At 43.7% G+C, this 20,000-nt stretch overlaps 2 protein-coding genes across 2 annotated transcripts in view; one reads left to right on the forward strand and one right to left on the reverse strand.

The window, feature by feature from the left end:
- The window catches only part of LOC133610855 (kinesin-like protein KIF20B), a 55,879-nt gene extending 37,143 nt beyond the window's left edge, over nt 1-18,736 (reverse strand). Inside the window, exons 1-23 of the mRNA XM_061967552.1 lie at nt 18,584-18,736; nt 14,985-15,102; nt 14,827-14,916; nt 14,634-14,750; nt 14,431-14,569; nt 13,135-13,319; nt 13,000-13,051; nt 8,677-8,850; nt 8,504-8,615; nt 8,377-8,436; nt 8,167-8,313; nt 7,935-8,097; nt 7,694-7,861; nt 7,487-7,626; nt 7,263-7,407; nt 6,130-6,253; nt 5,921-6,069; nt 3,655-4,205; nt 3,445-3,583; nt 3,254-3,376; nt 3,136-3,196; nt 2,934-3,059; nt 2,740-2,870 (exon numbers count right to left, since the gene is read on the reverse strand). Coding sequence (XP_061823536.1) covers nt 2,740-2,870; nt 2,934-3,059; nt 3,136-3,196; nt 3,254-3,376; nt 3,445-3,583; nt 3,655-4,205; nt 5,921-6,069; nt 6,130-6,253; nt 7,263-7,407; nt 7,487-7,626; nt 7,694-7,861; nt 7,935-8,097; nt 8,167-8,313; nt 8,377-8,436; nt 8,504-8,615; nt 8,677-8,850; nt 13,000-13,051; nt 13,135-13,319; nt 14,431-14,569; nt 14,634-14,750; nt 14,827-14,916; nt 14,985-15,053 — 3,165 coding nt within the window. The 5' untranslated portion in view covers nt 15,054-15,102; nt 18,584-18,736. The remainder of the gene's footprint in view (nt 1-2,739; nt 2,871-2,933; nt 3,060-3,135; nt 3,197-3,253; nt 3,377-3,444; nt 3,584-3,654; nt 4,206-5,920; nt 6,070-6,129; nt 6,254-7,262; nt 7,408-7,486; nt 7,627-7,693; nt 7,862-7,934; nt 8,098-8,166; nt 8,314-8,376; nt 8,437-8,503; nt 8,616-8,676; nt 8,851-12,999; nt 13,052-13,134; nt 13,320-14,430; nt 14,570-14,633; nt 14,751-14,826; nt 14,917-14,984; nt 15,103-18,583) is intronic.
- The window catches only part of LOC133610860 (high-affinity choline transporter 1-like), a 35,146-nt gene that overhangs the window by 3,419 nt on the left and 11,727 nt on the right, over nt 1-20,000 (forward strand). The window lies entirely within an intron of this gene.

A 20,000-nucleotide genomic window follows, 5' to 3' on the forward strand; every position in this document is an offset into this window, starting at 1 on the left:
ATGCTAACACATTTACGTCTGTGTTCGTATTATTATTTTACAATGGCATTCTTTTTGTATTGCTTCAGTTTCACAAATTCCTCAGTTAATTCACCAAAATGTCACCATAAGGTTATTGAGTGTGTTAGCTGATTGGAGAGCTAGCTTGCGCACCTAGTGGGTCCATGACGATAACGTCTGTTTGGTTTGATCAGTCGTTTTACTGCCATCGTTTGGAAACAATTAAGGTATGAAAATAAATATTAACAAAATATTTCTGTGTAAATAACTCATTTCACAACGTACCGGTATATATCTGCGGTTTATAGTCCGGCGCGGCTTATATATGGAAAAATTGTATTTTCCCAAAATTTAGTGGAAAATATGGTACTTTATACGGAAGTTGTAATTTTCATATTATTGATATACTATCATTATTCAACATCTGTAAAACAATTTAAATGTTTTTTTAATCTAAAAGTGTGGAACGAGCCATGAAGTTATGTAATCAACTGGGTTGCTTTATTTGTCAGTAGATTAGTCCACAAATAAATGTGTCGCCGACAATTATATTTGTCGACATGTTCGTCCTTCGTTTTCGAAGATGACCAGGTGACTTCACGTTGACTTGTGTGTGCAAAGATGGCTGATGAGCCCAATCGTTGCGCGGAATGACGGGCTGCAGTGAGGGCAGGTTATGGCACACACGCACGCACACACAGGCACCAATGCGCAGGTACCATTAGATGAGTGTTTTTCAACCACTGTGCCGCGGCACACTAGTGTGCCGTGAGATAGTCTGGTGTGCCGTGGGAGATTATCTAATTTCATCTATTTGGGTTAAAAATATTTTTTGCAAACCAGTAATTATAGTCTGCAAATGATGTGTTGTTGGTGAGTGTCTGTGCTGTCTAGAGCTCGGCAGAGTAACCGTGTAATACTCTTCCATATCAGGAGGTGGCGGCCGGTAGCTAATTGCTTTGTAGATGTCGGAAACAGCGGGAGGCAGCGTGCAGGTAAAAAGGTGTCTAATGCTTAAACCAAAAATAAACAAAAGGTGAGTGCCCCTAAGAAAAGGCATTAAAGCGTAGGGAAGGCTATGCACTGAACTGGCTGAATGCTGGACGACAGCAAAGAATTACTGTGGAGCAAAGGCAAAGTACATCCGAACATGACATGACAATCAACAATGTCCCCACAAAGACGGATACAAACTGTAATATTCTTGATTGCTAAAACAAAGTAGATGCGGGAAATATCGCTTAAAGGCAGACATGAAACTGCTACAGGAAAATACCCCCCAAAAAAAGAGAAAAGGCCACCAAAATAGGAGCGCAAGACAAGAACTAAAACACTACACACAGGAAAACAGCAAAAAACACTAAATAAGTCATGTCGTTGCAGTACACCTACTTTGAGACAAAGAGCTATATTGATGCATGGTTGGTCATGCTTTAAATTCATTTCCAACAATTGCAACAACGACTTTTTACTGTCAACTCAGTTTTGTTTTTTAATGATTTCTGCTGGTCGTGTGCCGCCGGATTTTTTCAACACTAAAAATGTGCCTTTGCTCAAAAAAGGTTGAAAAACACTGCATTAGATTATATATACGATCTATTAAATAGACAACATTTTAAGAATTAATCAAATATATAATTCTACACATTGAGTCTATTAGAGTGCTAAAACTGCCAAGAGTTAATCAATAATCAATATACCAATGTGGACTTTTTAAACATCACAAAATGATTTTCTTTTTGAAAAAGTTAGATTTTGTGTTTTGCTGTTGTTTTTCTTGCTGCTTTTTTTTTTTTTTAATACATAAACAAGGTAACATTTTTTTTTTTTTAGCTCTTTACCATTCCTCTCTTTTTAATGGAAACATTTTAATAATCATTTTGATTTTGTAAAAGCTCAATGAGCAGCACAGTTACAGTATAAATAATAAATATTTATGAATTAATTGGTCATCTTTGTGGTTAGTAAGCACATGTCTAAAATAACTTAAGCAGCATTTAGAAGTTGATGGAAAAATTTGAGTCATTAAATGTGTACACTTTATTATCTGATTAGTCGACTAATAGTTAAGATAGTCGTTGTCTAATCGACTATCAAAAAAAATCGTTAGTTGCAGCCCTATTTGTCAGTCAGTTAGCAACGTAACAAAAAGTTATGTGCGGACTTTAATCAAACTTTAAGGACATGTCAGGAATGGGATAAGCAACAACTGATTAGATTTTGGGGATGATCTGCAGAACCGTTTTGGATTTAGGGATTGTTTTCAAGAACTCTTTTCTATTGGGAAATGGGGCGTGGCAAAGGTATACTGTCCCACTCTGCTTTTCTAGTTTTCAATGTTTCTTGTTAATAAAAATATTTCTGTAAAGTTTTGTGGTCATTTATTTTGTCCCTGCGGTATTGAATTTTTCAAAATTGTAGTATCAAGACAACCCTTTCACTTGTCCCATCACTTGTATTCTGATGTTTTGATGCACTCTTTGATTTTGTGGAATATTTCGAGACCTGGGAGCTGTCAATTACTTGTAAGAGGAGCAATCGCATCAATTAAATGACATACAAATGTACTTGCTGGTGACTTTTGAATGATTTTGAGTCTTCGTATCTTGTGTTTCTAGGATGAATTGTGTTATTAAAGAAGGGAGAAGTGCGACGTTGCTCACGTGCATTTGGGTGTGAAGTTGGGACAACATGCCTGACAGCTTGTATCAGCACACACTTTCATGAACTTTGACTTACCTTGAGGCTTTCCTCAGCCCGAGCAGCTTTCTGTTTGGCTAGCTCCAGGTCATGTGACAGGCCGTCAGCGTGATGGGTGGAATCCTTCCCGCCATTTTGCTCCCTCAACATCTCCTTGACAATGTCAAGTTCTGAAAAAAGGGCAACATGACATTTTTTGCAGTCCTCACCTTCCCGGTGTGTGCTTGCATTACCGCTGGTGAGCTCCTGGACGAGGCCGGCCTTCTCCTCCAGGACCTGCTCCATCTGCTGCTGCGTCTCCTCCTGCTCCATGAGCGCCGAGCGCATGTCCTCCATCACTCGCTGCTTTTCCTCCAGCTCTGCTCACAGCACAATTCATGGCCTTGAGGGCTGGGAGGGGTCAGCAGGTTAGGACTTGGGACGCTGCCCGCTTACCTTGACAAGCCTTGTGGTACATCTGCTGTGTCTCGTCGCTCTTGGTCTGCACCGGCCGCTCCTGCAGGACAGCTGTGTTAGACAACCAGACTAACGTGCACGCCTAAAACAAACGGACCAATTTCAGTTGTTGGATGGTTCTGTCTCTGTTGGCCACGTCTGACTGAAGCTGCTTCTTCACTTTCTCCACATCAGACAGCTTCTGTCTTAAAAGCTTCTCCTCCTCTTTCATGGTGGAGATCTGCGGGACACCATCACGTCATGAAGACCAGCCAGTCCTTTTGAACAGAAGTACATTTAAGACCGCACCTCGTTGTGGACCTGCTGGATCTGCTTCTTGTAGTCCGCCAGCTTCTCTCGGAGGTCACCGGCGTCCTCGTCTTTCCTCTCAAGGTCCAGGGTCAGAATCCTGACTTTCTCCGAGTCCTGCTTGGAACTTTCCTTCAGGCTGGGAAGAGGAGCAGAGAGCTGCAGGGGATGCTACACAAGTATGGAGAGAAGGAAGGAAGTGGTGGTTACCTGCTGATCTCCTGAGCTCTCTTCTCCAGCTCGGCGTCCTTGAGGGCGATCGCTTCGTGGGCCACCGCCAACAGCTCCCTGCGGCGCTCCACCTCCAAGCGCCGCATCTCTTGGAGCGCATGGCTGTCGGCCTCCTCCCGGCGCTGCTGTACCTCCTGCAGGTTCTTCTGTAGAGCCTTTATCTGCGCCTCCTGGTCCTGCAGCTTCTTCTCCAGCTCGGCATGTGTCGACGCGTCCGTCTGGACCTCCACATCTGAGGACGTGGGCGGCGCCTCCTCCTCTACACTGGCGGCCCTTTCCCTCAAAGACGCAAGTTCTGCGTTAAGCCTGCTTCCTTCTTCTTCAGCTTGCTGCAGTTGGGTCTTCAGATGCTCTGCAGTGTGCTGCTGCTCGCTGAGCTGCCCTCTGAGGTGGTCACATGAGGCCGCCTGTGCACGCAGGTCTTCCTGCTGCTTCTCACTGAGCACCTTAGTCTTCAGGATCTTCTTCTCCAGTGCAGCGATGACCTCCTCTTTGCTTGCCATCTCCTTGTGGAGACCGCCGAGCGTCTCCTGCATGCAGCAGCGTGGATTAAATGAAGTCAACATCTACGCATAAATAAAGAGTTAAAGGGGAACATTATCACCAGACCTATGTAAGCGTCAATATATACCTTGATGTTGCAGAAAAAAGACCATATATTTTTTTAACCGATTTCCGAACTCTAAATGGGTGAATTTTGGCGAATTAAACGCCTTTCTATTATTCGCTCTCGGAGCGATGACGTCACAACGTGACGTCACATCGGGAAGCAATCCGCCATTTTCTCAAACACCGAGTCAAATCAGCTCTGTTATTTTCCGTTTTTTTCGACTGTTTTCCGTACCTTGGAGACATCATGCCTCGTCGGTGAGTTGTCGGAGGGTGTAACAACACAAACAGGGACGGATTCAAGTTGCACCAGTGGCCCAAAGATGCGAAAGTGGCAAGAAATTGGACGTTTGTTCCGCACACCTTACCGACGAAAGCTATGCTACGACAGAGATGGCAAGAATGTGTGGATATCCTGCGACACTCAAAGCAGATGCATTTCCAACGATAAAGTCAAAGAAATCTGCCGCCAGACCCCCATTGAATCTGCCGGAGTGTGTGAGCAATTCAGGGACAAAGGACCTCGGTAGCATGGCAAGCAATGGCGGCAGTTTGTTCCCGCAGACGAGCGAGCTAAACCCCCTGGATGTCTTGGCTCACACCGTCCCTTATGCCACCGAAGATGATCAAGAGAAGAATATCGACCCTAGCTTCCCTGGCCTGCTGACATCAACTCCAAAACTGGACAGATCAGCGGATGAGAGTATGTCTACAGAATATATTAATTGATGAAAATTGGGCTGTCTGCACTCTCAAAGTGCATGTTGTTGCCAAATGTATTTCATATGCTGTAAACCTAGTTCATAGTTGTTAGTTTCCTTTAATGCCAAACAAACACATACCAATCGTTGGTTAGAAGGCGATCGCCGAATTCGTCCTCGCTTTCTCCCGTGTCGCTGGCTGTCGTGTCGTTTTCGTCGTTTTCGCTTGCATACGGTTCAAACCAATATGACTGAATAGCTTCAGTTTCTTCTTCAATTTCGTTTTCGCTACCTGCCTCCACACTACAACCATCCGTTACAATACATTCGTATTCTGTTGAATCGCTTAAGCCGCTGAAATCCGAGTCTGAATCCGAGCTAATGTCGCTATATCTTGCTGTTCTTTCCGCCATGTTTGTTTGTATTGACTATGTGACGTCACAGGAAAATGGACAGGTGTATATAACGATGGTTAAAATCAGGCACTTTGAAGCTTTTTTTAGGGATATTGCGTGATGGGTAAAATTTTTAAAAAAACTTCGAAAAATATAATAAGCCACTGGGAACTGATTTTTAATGGTTTTAACCATTCTGAAATTGTGATAATGTTCCCCTTTAAGCTAAAAGAGTTAAGTTAAAAATAAAAAAGTTCAAAAGTTTATAAGCTGTGTTATGTTTTGCTCTATACTATTTTCTTTAGTGGAAGAGGCGGCAAAATATCTTTCTTGATAGTAAAGGTTGCAGACTACAGTGCTAACACTAACAGTGGCTGCAAGGTGACGCGATGCTTGTTTACCACTCCCATTGATTGTTCAACAAATGCCACAAATAGTCAAGGACACAAAGTAAAATGACTTTCCTTTTTTGTTTCTTACTGTAGCAATTAAGTTAGCAAATCGAGGTTCCACTGAATGAGACTTAGCGTTAAATCCGACCTGCAGCTTCTTGGTGTCCTGCTGGAGTGAGTGGTTCTGGTCCGCCGCCGCCTGCAAGTCCTTCACTCGCTTCTCCAGCTCCTCCACAGCTGACGATTTGTCCTGCAGCTCAGCCATGAGCCTCCTCCTCTCTTCAACCTCCTCCTCACCTATTTTGGACATCAAGTGAGTGCCAGCCGGAACAAAACTTCCAAGTTTCAAGTGCTTACCAAGTTTCGGCTCGTTCCTCTCGAGCTCGCCCACGTCCTCCCGGGGTCCGCCTCCTACATGGCTCGCATGGCCCCACGTTGTCACGCTGGCCACTTCAGATGAGTTTAAATCCAAAGAACTGCGCTGCAGAGTGAGGGGAAACAAACATTAGTGAGCAGGTGCAAGTTTTAAACCAACAAGAAAGGCCTAAAGTTAGCCTCACAATTCAAATATGGAATCAGTTCCACCCACACTGTGACAATGTCATCATCATCACTGGCCGATTAATACCTCTCAGTGCCAATCACAATAAAACCTTTAATTTCGAACCCCTGGCTGACATGGATGTTGCGCTATCTATCAGGAAGATCACAGAGAGTGTGTTTTAATGGTAGCCTATCTGAACGCAAGTACAATTACTGCGGCGTGCCTCAAGGAAGCTGCTTAGGTCCTTTACTTTTTATTAGGCGTCATCATACCGAGACGTTTTCAGCAGGATATTTCGCGCAAAATTTAAAATTGCACTTTAGTAAGTGGCATGTGTTGCAATGTTAAGATTTCATCATTGATATATAAACTATCAGACTGCGTGGTCGGTAGTAGTGGGTTTCAGTAGGCCTTTAAAAAGGAAAGGCCATGTAACACAGTGGTAAAAATGCCCCTGTGCCAACTTTTTTACAATGTGTTGCTGCCATTAAATTCTAAGTTAATGATTATCTGCAAAAAAAAATATTAATTTCTCAGTTCGAACGTTAAATATCTTGTCTTTGCAGTCTATTCAATTGAGTATGAGTTGAAAAGGGATTTGCAAATCATTGTATTCTGTTTTTATTTACGAATTACACAACGTGCCAACTTCACTGGTTTTGGGTTTTGTAGATAGTGTTTACTTTTGTTTATTATTGTGTACTTTTGACTTTGTTGTGCTCAAACCATAGATTGTAATAAAAGTTTGAATATTGTGTTGATATTGTCAATCATGTATTTATGACATAGATACATGAAAACATTTATCAACATTAACTATGTGACTCTGTCCGCAGTTATGTTATGATTGTGAGAAGCCGTAATCGATATTTGAATATTTTCCGGCTCTAATATTTGGAGATCGGTATGATATGCTGTGATGTATTATAGTCGTGTGCGAACAGACCGAGTTCCTCGCCGGCGTCGATCCTTCTGCAGGTGCGTCGGGACCTGCGCCGCAGTCAGACATCTTGTCGGCGAGCCTCTTGAAGATCTCCAAGCGCTCATCTCCTCGCTTCTCCAGGATCTCTTGCTCTCTCGCCAGCCGCTGGCTGCGTCAAGCACACACGCTCTCGTTAGCGACAGCAGCACAGGTGAGAAGGCGCCATTTGGGAGAAGCAAACATCTCACGCAAAGTCCTCCTGCATTTCGGAGAAGAGCTTGGAGAACTCGGCGCAGACCTCCTCCCGGACGCGCGCTTCCACCTGCATGCAGTCTGCTCGCTCCTTCTTCAGGGCCACCTGGAGCTGCCTCAACAGCGCCACCCGCTGCTGCAAGGAGGAGATGATGTCAAGTCCTGCTGATTATGGAAAAACCCACGACAGACTTTTGACTGACTTCATCATCCATTTCTTCAAAGTCGTCCTCCATGGAGGTCATGTTCTCCTCATCCTCATCTTCCTGTACGTCCTCCAGGCTGCTCTCCCAGCCCTCGCCCATGAAGGACAGCTCTGATTCGGTTCTCTGGGGCGTGACGGGAGTAGGCTTGCTGGGCAGAAGCACAACCTGGACACACAAGTCAAGCGTCCATGTCACACGTTGTCGACCAGGGGGGGGAAGAGGAGAGAAGAGGCAGCACCTTCTGCGCCACAGCGGAGAACTTGAGGACATTGAGGGTCTCGTCGTACATGGAGGCGCACTGGTTGATGTTGACCATCATGCAGGCTTTTCCTCGGCCGCAGAAGAAGGCCTGCAGGTAGTGGGTCAGCTTGCTCTCCCTGAAGGGGACGTGCTGGTGCAGCCTGAGGGACGGCAGAGAAGGTCCGGGTCAGAAGTCACGTTGAGGACAGTTCCTCGAGGCGGGAGCTCACCTGGCCTGCTGGTTGTGTCGCAGCGCGTTGATGCACTTGCCCAGAATCAGCAGCGAGGCGTTGATGTTCCCCGCTTCCCTCAGACGCTCTCCTTGGTTCCCAGTTTTGGAACATCGCTCCGAGCCGGCCAGGTCGCACAGACACAGCCTAAAGGGAGACAACACACCTTCACCCACCTGTCCACCACATGTCTCCCGCACGGTCACCTACTCGCTGACGCTCAGTCCGGCGTCCTTGACCCTCAGGATGCGGATGGAGAAAATGCTGTGGCTGCGGAGAAGAAGCGAGAGTCAAGCGGGGAGCCTGGTGGCGAGCGGCTGCGGGGGGGCGTGGTCACCTCCTGCTGGACAGATGGTTGAGCCTGGTGGAGGAGAAGCTCTGGTTCTTCTTGCCCAGCTTCATCACGTTGTAGGCTTCCTCTGCAGTGTCCACCTGGACCCAGCGCAGGTCTGCGGCATGGAGGTTCGCTGGTTATCTTCACGCATGGAGGACGCGGCCCAGGCAGCTCACCTTTGATGAAGGCGTTTCCCTTCATGTCCTGACACAAGCGCAGGGCGGTCCTTCGAGGCGCTCCGCTGGGCGTGGCCTCCAGGAGGTCGTGGATGCTCTCGTTGTAGATCTCGCAGAAGGACACCCACACCGAGAACTTGATGTCGGCGTCCACTAGGAGGCTGAGTCTGTCGTCTGGGACAAACACACACGTTTTTGTCTTATTATCATTGTGAGGACAGTCTACTAGGAGGCTGAGTCTGTCGTCTGGGACAAACACACACGTTTTTGTCTTATTATCGTTGTGAGGACAGTCTACTAGAAAGCAGAGTCTGTCGTCTGGGACGAACACACACGGTTTTGTCTTATTATCGTTGTGAGGACAGTCTACTAGGAGGCCGAGTCTGTGTCTGGGACAAACACACACGTTTTTGTCTTAGTATCGTTGTGAGGACAGTGTACTAGGAGACTGAGTCTGTCGTCTGGGACAAACGCACTTTTTTGTCTTATAATCATTGTGAGGACAGTCTACTAGGAGGCCGAGTCTGTGTCCGGGACAAACACACACGTTTTTGTCTTATTATCGTTGTGAGGACAGTCTACCAGGAGGCCGAGTCTGTCGTCTGGGACTAACACACACTTTTTTGTCTTATTATCGTTGTGAGGACAGTCTACTAGGAGGCCGAGTCTGTGTCTGGGACTAACACACACTTTTTTGTCTTATTATCGTTGTGAGGACAGTCTACTAGGAGGCCGAGTCTGTGTCTGGGACAAACACACACGTTTTTGTCTTATTATTGTTGTGAGGACAGTCTATTAGGAGGCCGAGTCTGTCGTCTGGGACAAACACACACGTTTTTGTCTTATTATCATTGTGAGGACAGTCTACTAGAAAGCAGAGTCTGTCGTCTGGGACGAACACACACATTTTTGTCTTATCGTTGTGAGGACAGTCTACTAGGAGGCCGAGTCTGTGTCTGGGACAAACACACACGTTTTTGTCTTATTATCGTTGTGAGGACAGTCTACTAGGAGACTGAGTCTGTCGTCTGGGACAAACACACACGTTTTTGTCTTATTATCGTTGTGAGGACAGTCTACTAGGAGGCCGAGTCTGTCGTCTGGGACAAACACACACTTTTTTGTCTTATAATCATTGTGAGGACAGTCTATTAGGAGGCCGAGTCTGTCGTCTGGGACAAACATACACGTTTTTGTCTTATTATCATTGTGAGGACAGTCGACACACACGTTTTTTGTCTTTTATCGACAGTCGACACTCATATTTATGTCTTATTATCGTCATTGTGAGGACGGTCGACACGTTTTTGTCTTGTTCGTGTTGTAAGGACAGTCAACACACACTTTGTAGTCTTATAGTCGTTGTGAGGAAAGCAGCACCCATTTTTGTCTTGCCCGTATTAAGAGGCCACACACTAGATTTAGTCTTATAATCGTTGTGAGGACAATCAACACACGTTTTTGTCTTGCTCTTGCTTTGAGGATGGTCGACAAACGTTTTTGTCTTATCGTTGAGGACAGTCGACACACACGTTTGTGTTTTATAATCATTGTGAGAACAGCCAACACACACGTTTTTGTCTTGCTCATGCTTTGAGGACGGCCGTCACAAACGTGTTTGCCTTATTATCGTTGTGAGGACAGTTGACACACATTTTTGTATTGATCGTGTTGTGAGGACAGCCAACACACACGTTTTTTGTCTTATCGTTGTGAGGACAGTCACCACACATTTTTGGCTTGTCGAGAGGACAAACACACGTTTTTGTCTTATAATCTTTGTGAGGACAGTTGACACACATTTTTGTCTTATCATCGTTGTGAAGACAGTCAACACTAATTTTTTTGTCTTATCATCATTGTGAGGACAGTCGACACATACTTTCTTCTATTGCTCATGTTTTGAGGATGGTCATCAAACACGTTTTTGTCTTATTATCGTTGTGAGGACAGTCGACACACAGTTTTTTGTCTTAGTACTGGAGGAAGGTCAACACACACATTTTCGTATTGCTCTGGTTGTGAGGACAGTCAACACACACATTTTTGTCTTATTATTGTTGCAAGGACAGTCGACACTCATATTTTTGTCTTATCGTCATCATTGTGAGGACGGTCGACACACACGTTTTTGTCTTATATGTGTTGTGAGAACAGTCAACACACACTTTTTTGTCTTACAGTAGTTGTGAGGACGGGCAACACTCATGTTTTTTGTCTTATTTTCGTTGTGAGGACAGTCCACACACACACGTTTTTGTCTTAATACCATTGTGAGGACAGTCCATATTAAGAGGCCGGTCGACACACTCGATTTTGTCTTATAATTGTTGTGAGGAGTCGACACACACACGTTTTTGTCTTATTGTTCTGAGGACAGTCGGCACTCATATACACACACATTTTTTGTCTTAGCATTGCGAGGAAGGTCGACACAAACGTTTTTGTATTATTATCGTTGTGAGGACAGTCTATTAGGAGGCCGAGTCTGTCGTCTGGGACAAACACACACGTTTTTGTCTTATTATCGTTGTGAGGACAGTCTACTAGGAGGCCGAGTCTGTCGTCTGGGACAAACACATACGTTTTTGTCTTATTATCATTGTGAGGACAGTCTACTAGGAGGCCGAGTCTGTCGTCTGGGACAAACACACACTTTTTTGTCTTATTATCGTTGTGAGGACAGTCTACTAGGAGGCCGAGTCTGTTGTCTGGGACAAACACACACGTTTTTGTCTTATTATCGTTGTGAGGACAGTCGACACACAGTTTTTTGTGTTAGTATTGTGAGGAAGGTTAACACACACACACTTTCGTATTGCTCATGTTGTGAGGACAGTCAACACACACATTTTTGTCTTAATATTGTTGCCAGGACAGTCGACACTCATATTTGTGTCTTATCGTCATCATTGTGAGGACGGTCGACACACACGTTTTTGTCTTATATGTGTTGTGAGAACAGTCAACACACACGTTTTTTTGTCTTATTTTCGTTGTGAGGACAGTCCACACACACACGCTTTTGTCTTAATACCGTTGTGAGGACAGTCCGTATTAAGAGGCCGGTCGACACACTCGATTTTGTCTTATAATCGTTGTGAGGAGTCGACACACACACGTTTTTGTCTTATTGTTCTGAGGACAGTCGGCACTCATATTTTTGTCTTATCATTGTGAGGACAGTCGAGACATACATTTTTGTATTGCTCATGCTTTGAGGAAGGTCCACACACACGTTTTTGTATTGATCATGTTGTGAGGACGGTCAACACACACATTTTTTGTCTTAGCAATGTGAGGAAGGTCGACACAAACGTTTTTGCCTTATTATCGTTGTGAGGACAGTCGACACACGATTTGGTCTTATCGTTCTGAAGACAGTCAGCACTCATATTTTTGTCTTATCATCATTGTGAGGACAGTCGACACATACGTTTTTGTATTGCTCATGTTTTGAGGAAGGTCGACACACACTTTTTTGTCTTATTATCATTGTGAGGACACACATTTTTGTCTTGCCCGTGTTGTGAGGACGGTCGACACACACGTTTTTGTCTCGTGTACGTTGTGAGGACAGTCCACACACACACGTTTTTGTCTCGTCTTCGTTGTGAGGAGAGTCCACACACACATTTTGTCTTGCTGTGTTAAGAGGCTGGTCGACACACACACAAGTTCATCTTATTAACGTTGTGAGGACAGTCGACACACACGTTTTTGTCTTGCCCGTATTGTGAGGACGGTCAACACACACATCTTTGTCTTATTATTGTTGTGAGGACAGTCGACACACAGGTTTTGTCTTGTCGTTGGGAGGATAGTCAACACACACACACGTATTTGTCTTGTTGCTATTGTGAGGATGACACACACCTTTTTGTTTTATCTTAGTTGTGAGGACATTATACACATGTATTTGTCTTATTGCTATTGTGAGGACAACACACAAGTATTTGCCTTGTAGTTGTTGTGAGGAACGTCAACACACATGTTTTTGTCTTGTAGTTGTGAGGACGGTCGACACACACATTTGTGTTGTTGTGTGGACAGTCAACACACGTTTGTGTTGTTGTAGTGTGGACAGACAACACACACACACACATTGTGTTGTTGTTGTGAGGACAGATGACAAACACATATTTGTGTTGTTGTGTGGACAGTGGACACACATTGTGTTTTTGTTGTGTGGACAGACAACACACACACACACATTGTGTTGTTGTTGTGAGGACAGATGACAAACACATATTTGTGTTGTTGTGTGGACAGTGGACACACATTGTGTTGTTGTTGTGCGGCCAAGCCAGCACTAGGACTTGCCTTCCAGGATAATCCTGCTGCAAGACCACAGGCTGCTGTCGAGCGTGTCGCTCTGAGAAGACACACAATGGAGCATGCATTGAGACACAACTGGACGAGGAGACACGACAATTTTGCTGCGTCGAGACAAATTACATCTTTCACGTCTTTCAGGAGGTTGTTCTTGAAGGCCGCCTCCTCCGCCTGCTCCTCCTTGCTCAGCTTGGTGAACTCACGGCAGCGCTGGGGTTTGACGCTCATGCCGGTCAAGATCTTGTCCTCTATGCTGCTGAAGACCATGTCCAGGGTCCTGGGCAGGATGCCGGCGTCACCATCCGGACCTGATGGGGACCCACATTAGGAACCTTTGCATCGTCCTCTACTTCCTTTTATTTTACTACACAAACGAACAATTTACACCAGAAAACTTTGCTTTTGTTTTTGGGTACGACTGCCAAATAATCCACCATGGGGCCAAATAGAGTTGCGAGTGGCAGGACTTTCATAGAGAAGGTGATAAACAATAATCATTTCTTAGTAAAGTACGAATGTGGCATCCATGTCGGACGCCCTTTCTCCTCCTCCCATCTTCAATAAAAGTGAACAAGAGTTTTAAAATGCGGTAAAAGCGATGTTAAATGTTCATTTACACATTTCACTCATCATTTGTATGTATTCATTATTATTTTCTGCAGGTACAACTCGAATTATCCTCCATAAAATGTTGTTTTTGTGTTCATAATTTTGATGGCTGGAACGGATTAATTGGATTCACATCATTTCTTATAAGTCGGCCCCTCTGGGATTTTGAGGACTTTTGTGATTGTTGCGGCCTAAAATGCTTTTTCAGATGTATATATATATATATATATATATATATATATATATATATATATATATATATATATATATATATATACATACACATATATACATATACATATATATATATACACACACGTATATATGTGTGTGTATATACTGTATATGGGTGTGTATATATATATATATATGTATGTACACACATATATATGGGGAGTCTATATACATATATGTGTGGAGTCTATATATGACGCTGTATATGGGTGTGTATATATATGTGTGTATATATATATATATATATATATATATATATATATATATATATATATATATATATATATGTATGTATATGTACACACATATATATGGGGAGTCTATATACATATATGTGTGGAGTCTATATATGACGCGCGCATGCACACACTGTTCATAACAAGCCAGTCTTTTGAACGGCTCTTTTAAAGGAAGGGCTCCACAAGATCCGGCTCCCTTCAAAGAGTCGTTCATCACATCTCTAGTCTGAGCTACGCGGGAGGACGACAAGTGTGCCTGAATGTGTCAAAGTGGTCCTCGTTCATTTTTAAGTAGAACAACTTTGCAACAGAGACGTCAAGATAGAACACAACTGACCCAAAAAGGTGAAGGTTTTTCCAGCGTTGGTGACCCCGTAGGTGAAAACCAGGGAATTCCCTCCTTGAAGGACATCTTTCACCAGATTCTTGACAGTTCCTTGGAACAACTCCCTCTGCGTGATGTCTGCACCGTACACCTAAGACAACATCCATCGGTATGGTTACTTTGGTTTTAAACGCCACGTCATCAAAGAACGGCACCTGGGAGAAGCGGAAGCGCAGAGTGGGGTGTGGGAGGGATCTGTTGATGCTGAGTGGGCAGAACGCAGACGGAGGCCTCAGCAGGACCGTGTCGGGAGGCTCCATGGACACGCAGTCCTGCACAAACCGAGGTGTTTACATGCTGACTCGCCACTTTTACCACGGAGCTTAACCGCGTGACGTTTGCCTCCACCTGCGACTCTCCATTCTGGGTCTCGGCCGCTGTGAAGGGTCGGATGCGGAGGTAGACCTTCAGATGCTCCCTCTCCTCCAACACGCTTGGCTGCACCGCGACACATTTTTATGTTACATGACAAGTCAGCTCCGTCACTTCTGAAAGGTGGCTGGTACCTGGCTCAGGCGTGACTCGCTCAGAATGCTGCTGCCTTCGGAGGACAGAGTGTTCAAAGTGTCCTCCATCTGGACCTGCCTGTCCACTTTGTGCTTGTGGCACCACACACAGGAAGGACTGAAACAATGGAGGGACAATGTCAGCCTTTACCTTGCAACTCTCACACGGTCCACAATCACCACTTGAATTAGTTTTGTTAGGCCTAAGTCGGGGTGTCAAACCGGTTCACATCGAGGGCCACATCGCAGTTATGGCCGCCTCTTACAGTGACAGGGTCTCTGCAGGTCTCAACAAGTCAATTTTAAGACCACTTCACATTCATACGGACAGAAAAGTACAAAGACATAAAGGAAAGACAGTTGTTAGTATACAGTATGACTTCATTCACATTGGAAAACAAGATGGTTGAACTAACTAAATACACATCTGTATTAGGGCTGGGCGATACATCGATATATATCGCGGGTTTGTCTCTGTGCGATATAGAAAATGACTATATCATGATATCGAGTATACATTCTCACGCAGTTGCTTTTAGCTGCGGGCATTACACTACAGCAGGGGTGTCAAACTCAAATACAGAGTGGGCCAAAATTTAAAACTGAACAAAGCCGCGGGCCAAGGTTGGACAAATTAACCTTTTAATAGGGACCCAAACAAGTTTTGCATTGAATATTGAACAAGCAAGGCTTATATAACTTTATAGTGACATGCAAAATTGAGTTTCAAATAATAATAATAATTAAAAAATATCAATGGCATATCAAATACAATTTAAATAAAAATGTAATGCCTCTTTTCTATTTGCAGCCTTCTGAGGTAAATATCAATATTAACTTTTTCCACAGGCTAATAAATTAGAAAAGAAAATAACAATGAATAAACCAACCATTCAGGACTTTAAACTGCTCAGTTTGCAACACACTGATCTAAACTGATGTGCCCAAGCCAGATACCTGCCATCTTTTCTTGGATGCTAGTTCATTAATGTCGGGGCTCAGGCTTTGAGCTGAGGCAACCTTCATTATTGAACGAAGGTGTTCATCAGTCATTATATCTCATAGTCCACAGTCTTGGGGGCGTGCCTTACAGGCACTGCTTTTAACGTCCTCTACGAGCTGACGTCACGTCTGCTTTTCATACATTCCAACAACGTGCTGGCCCGATCACAAAATATGTGCAACTTCTGTACGCACACACATGTAAATGCAATGCATACTTGGCCAACAGAGATACAGGTTACACTGAGGTTGCCCGTATAAATAACTTTAACACTGCTAGAAATATGCGCCACACTGTGAATCCACACCAAACAAGAATGACAAACACATTTCGGGAGAACATCCGCACAGTAACACAACATAAACACGACAAAACAAATACCCAGAATCCCATGCAGCTGTAACTCTTCCGGGCTGCAATATACACTCCCCCCCCTCCGTGCGTGGTTGAGGTGGGCGGGGTTGGGGGGGCGGGGTTTGGTGGTACCGGGGGGTGTATATTGTAGCCCGGAAGAGTTAGGGCTGCATGGGATTCTGGGTATTTGTTTTGTTGTGTTTATGTTGTGTTACGGTGCGGATGTAATCCTGAAATGTGTTTGTCATTCTTGTTTGGTGTGGGTTCACAGTGTGGCGCATATTTGTAACAGTGTTAAAATTATTTATACGAGCACCGTCAGTGTAACCTGTATTACTGTTGGCCAAGTATGCGTTGCATTTACACATGTGTGTGCGCGTGCTGAAGATGCACATATTATGTGACTGGGCCAGCACTCGCTGGACTGGGTGACGTCACATCGGGAAGCAATCCGCCATTTTTTCAAACACATTACAAACACCGAATCAAATCAGCTCTGTTATTTTCTGTTTTTTCGACTGTTTTCCGTACCTTGGAGACATCATGCCTCGTCGGTGTGTTGTCGGAGGGTGTAACAACACGAACAGGGACGGATTCAAGTTGCACCAGTGGCCCAAAGATGCGAAAGTGGCAAGAAATTGGACGAAATTTGTTCAAAATACGAGGGTGTGGGGAAAGCCGACAAAAATGGTCAGTCGTTTGTTCCGCACACTTTACCGACGAAAGCTATGCTACGACAGAGATGGCAAGAATGTGTGGATATCCTGCGACACTCAAAGCAGATGCATTTCCAACGATAAAGTCAAAGAAATCTGCCGCCAGACCCCATTGAATCTGCCGGAGTGTGTGAGCTATTCAGGGACAAAGGACCTCGGTAGCACGGCAAGCAATGGCGGCAGTTTGTTCTCGCAGACGAGCGAGCTAAACCCCCTGGATGTCTTGGCTCACACCGTCCCTTATGCCACCGAAGATGATCAAGAGAAGAATATCGACCCTAGCTTCCCTGGCCTACTGACATCAACTCCAAAACTGGACAGATCAGCTTTCAGGAAAAGAGAGCGGATGAGGGTATGTCTACAGAATATATTAATTGATGAAAACTTTATTCATTACTCGCGGTTTTACGTAAATTATTATACATAAACTGTGTTTACCAATAATTTAGCTTAAAAACATTACAACACTTAAAAACAAACACATACCAATCGTTGGTTAGAAGGCGATCGCCAAATTTGTCCTCGCTTTCTCCCGTGTCGCTGGCTGTCGTGTCGTTTTCGCTTGCATACGGTTCAAACCGATATGGCTCAATAGCTTCAGTTTCTTCTTCAATTTCGCTTAAGCCGCTGAAATCCGAGTCTGAATCCGAGCTAATGTCGCTACCTTGCTGTTCTATCCGCCATGTTTGTTTGTATTGGCATCACTGTGACGGGTGTATATAACGATGGTTGAAATCAGGCACTTTGAAGCTTTTTTAGGGATATTGCGTGATGGGTAAAATTTTGAAAAAAACTTCGAAAAATAAAATATGCCACTGGGAACTGATTTTTAATGGTTTTAACCCTTCTGAAATTGTGATAATGTTCCCCTTTAACAATGTTTTAAGCATCCATCCATCCATTTTATACCGCTTGTCTCTATCGGGGGTCGCGGGGGGTAGGGCGCTGGAGCCTATCTCAGCTGCAATAGGGCGGAAGGCGTGGTACACCCTGGACAAGTCGCCGCCTCATCACAGGGCCAACACAGATAGACAGACAACATTCACACTCACATTCACACACTAGGGCCAATTTTAGTGTTGCCAGTCAACCTATCCCCAGGTCAGATAATTCTCAAGTATAAAAATCATGCAATTTTTCTGTCAAAATTGAAAGAACAATTGTGTTTAGTAGAAAGATAAAGTACTTTATTGATGAACAATATTCCTAGGCTTTCGCGGGCCGCATAGTACTATGTCACGGGCCACATCTGGCCCTCGGGCCTTGACTTCGACACCTGAGGGCTATTTGACTTTTAGTTGACTCGGATGTAGGTTTACAGGTACATAGAATCACATCTACATAACACATTCGTGATTTCACGACTATAATCGAGTCTCATACACACATGATGCACAAGTTGAAGAAGCAAAAATAGTTTTTAAAGTAGCTTAGCTAGCTCTTAGCTTCTTGTTGTACCTGAGCCTTCCGCGTCACTTCTAGACGTGGACAAAAAAACAAACATAAAAATGTGTACAGACACTCACCCAGCGGCTCTACCTGGCACAATAGTGGCCAATAAAGGATGGATAAATGGTCAATAAATGATCAATCATCGATCGGGAGTGCAAAGAGAAGTATAAACTAGACACGAGAATGGCGCTGGGAGTTTGAAATGAACCAATCATAGGACACCTTCGTCTTCCTGCTTCTTCTTCTTCTTTTCGTTTCCAGCAGACACGACGCATTTTTTTAAGCGTGATGCTGCTGCCCTCTACAGGTTTTTTAGGGGTGGTTCTACTTTCTTCTTCCTCGCCGTGTGGCTTGTTTTTGTAAACGCTGCTGACCCCTGGTGGACAGGAACTGAGACGAATAAAAATATATATATATATACTGTAACACGAATGTAGCTGAGATAAGCTCCAGCGCCCCCCGCGAAACCCGAAAGGGACAAGCGGTAGGAAATGGATGGATGGATATGCATATTTGGTAACTTAAAAATTTAATTTTAATACGAACACAACGACAATAACAAACTGAATAGAAAGAAGGGTTACTATTTGTATGTTTTTGCTATGACATCATCATATGAAGAGAACTTGTTATGCAATCAAACAAAAAAATGACAATTACAAAATAAAATATTAGAAAAAACGACCTGTAATCAAATAATTTGCGAGCAAAAAACAATTTTAAAACAAACCAAAAAAATGGTAAATTTATTGTGAATCCATTATTTTTATTTTCTCACCTTTTTATGTTTGATTGCATGTATATAAACACACACATATATATATATACTGTGTGTGTGTATATATATATATATGTATATATATATATATATATATATATATATATATATATATATATATATATATATATATATATATACAGGTAAAAGCCAGTAAATTAGAATATTTTTGAAAAACTTGATTTATTTCAGTAATTGCATTCAAAAGGTGTAACTTGTACATTATATTTATTCATTGCACACAGACTGATGCATTCAAATGTTTATTTCATTTAATTTTGATGATTTGAAGTGGCAACAAATGAAAATCCAAAATTCCGTGTGTCACAAAATTAGAATATTACTTAAGGCTAATACAAAAAAGGGATTTTTAGAAATGTTGGCCAACTGAAAAGTATGAAAATGAAAAATATGAGCATGTACAATACTCAATACTTGGTTGGAGCTCCTTTTGCCTCAATTACTGCGTTACTGCGGCGTGGCATGGAGTCGATGAGTTTCTGGCACTGCTCAGGTGTTTTGAGAGCCCAGGTTGCTCTGATAGTGGCCTTCAACTCTTCTGCGTTTTTGGGTCTGGCATTCTGCATCTTCCTTTTCACAATACCCCACAGATTTTCTATGGGGCTAAGGTCAGGGGAGTTGGCGGGCCAATTTAGAACAGAAATACCATGGTCCGTAAACCAGGCACGGGTAGATTTTGCGCTGTGTGCAGG

The sequence above is a fragment of the Nerophis lumbriciformis genome, linkage group LG02 (assembly GCF_033978685.3).
Source record: "Nerophis lumbriciformis linkage group LG02, RoL_Nlum_v2.1, whole genome shotgun sequence".
Lineage (NCBI taxonomy): Eukaryota > Metazoa > Chordata > Actinopteri > Syngnathiformes > Syngnathidae > Nerophis > Nerophis lumbriciformis.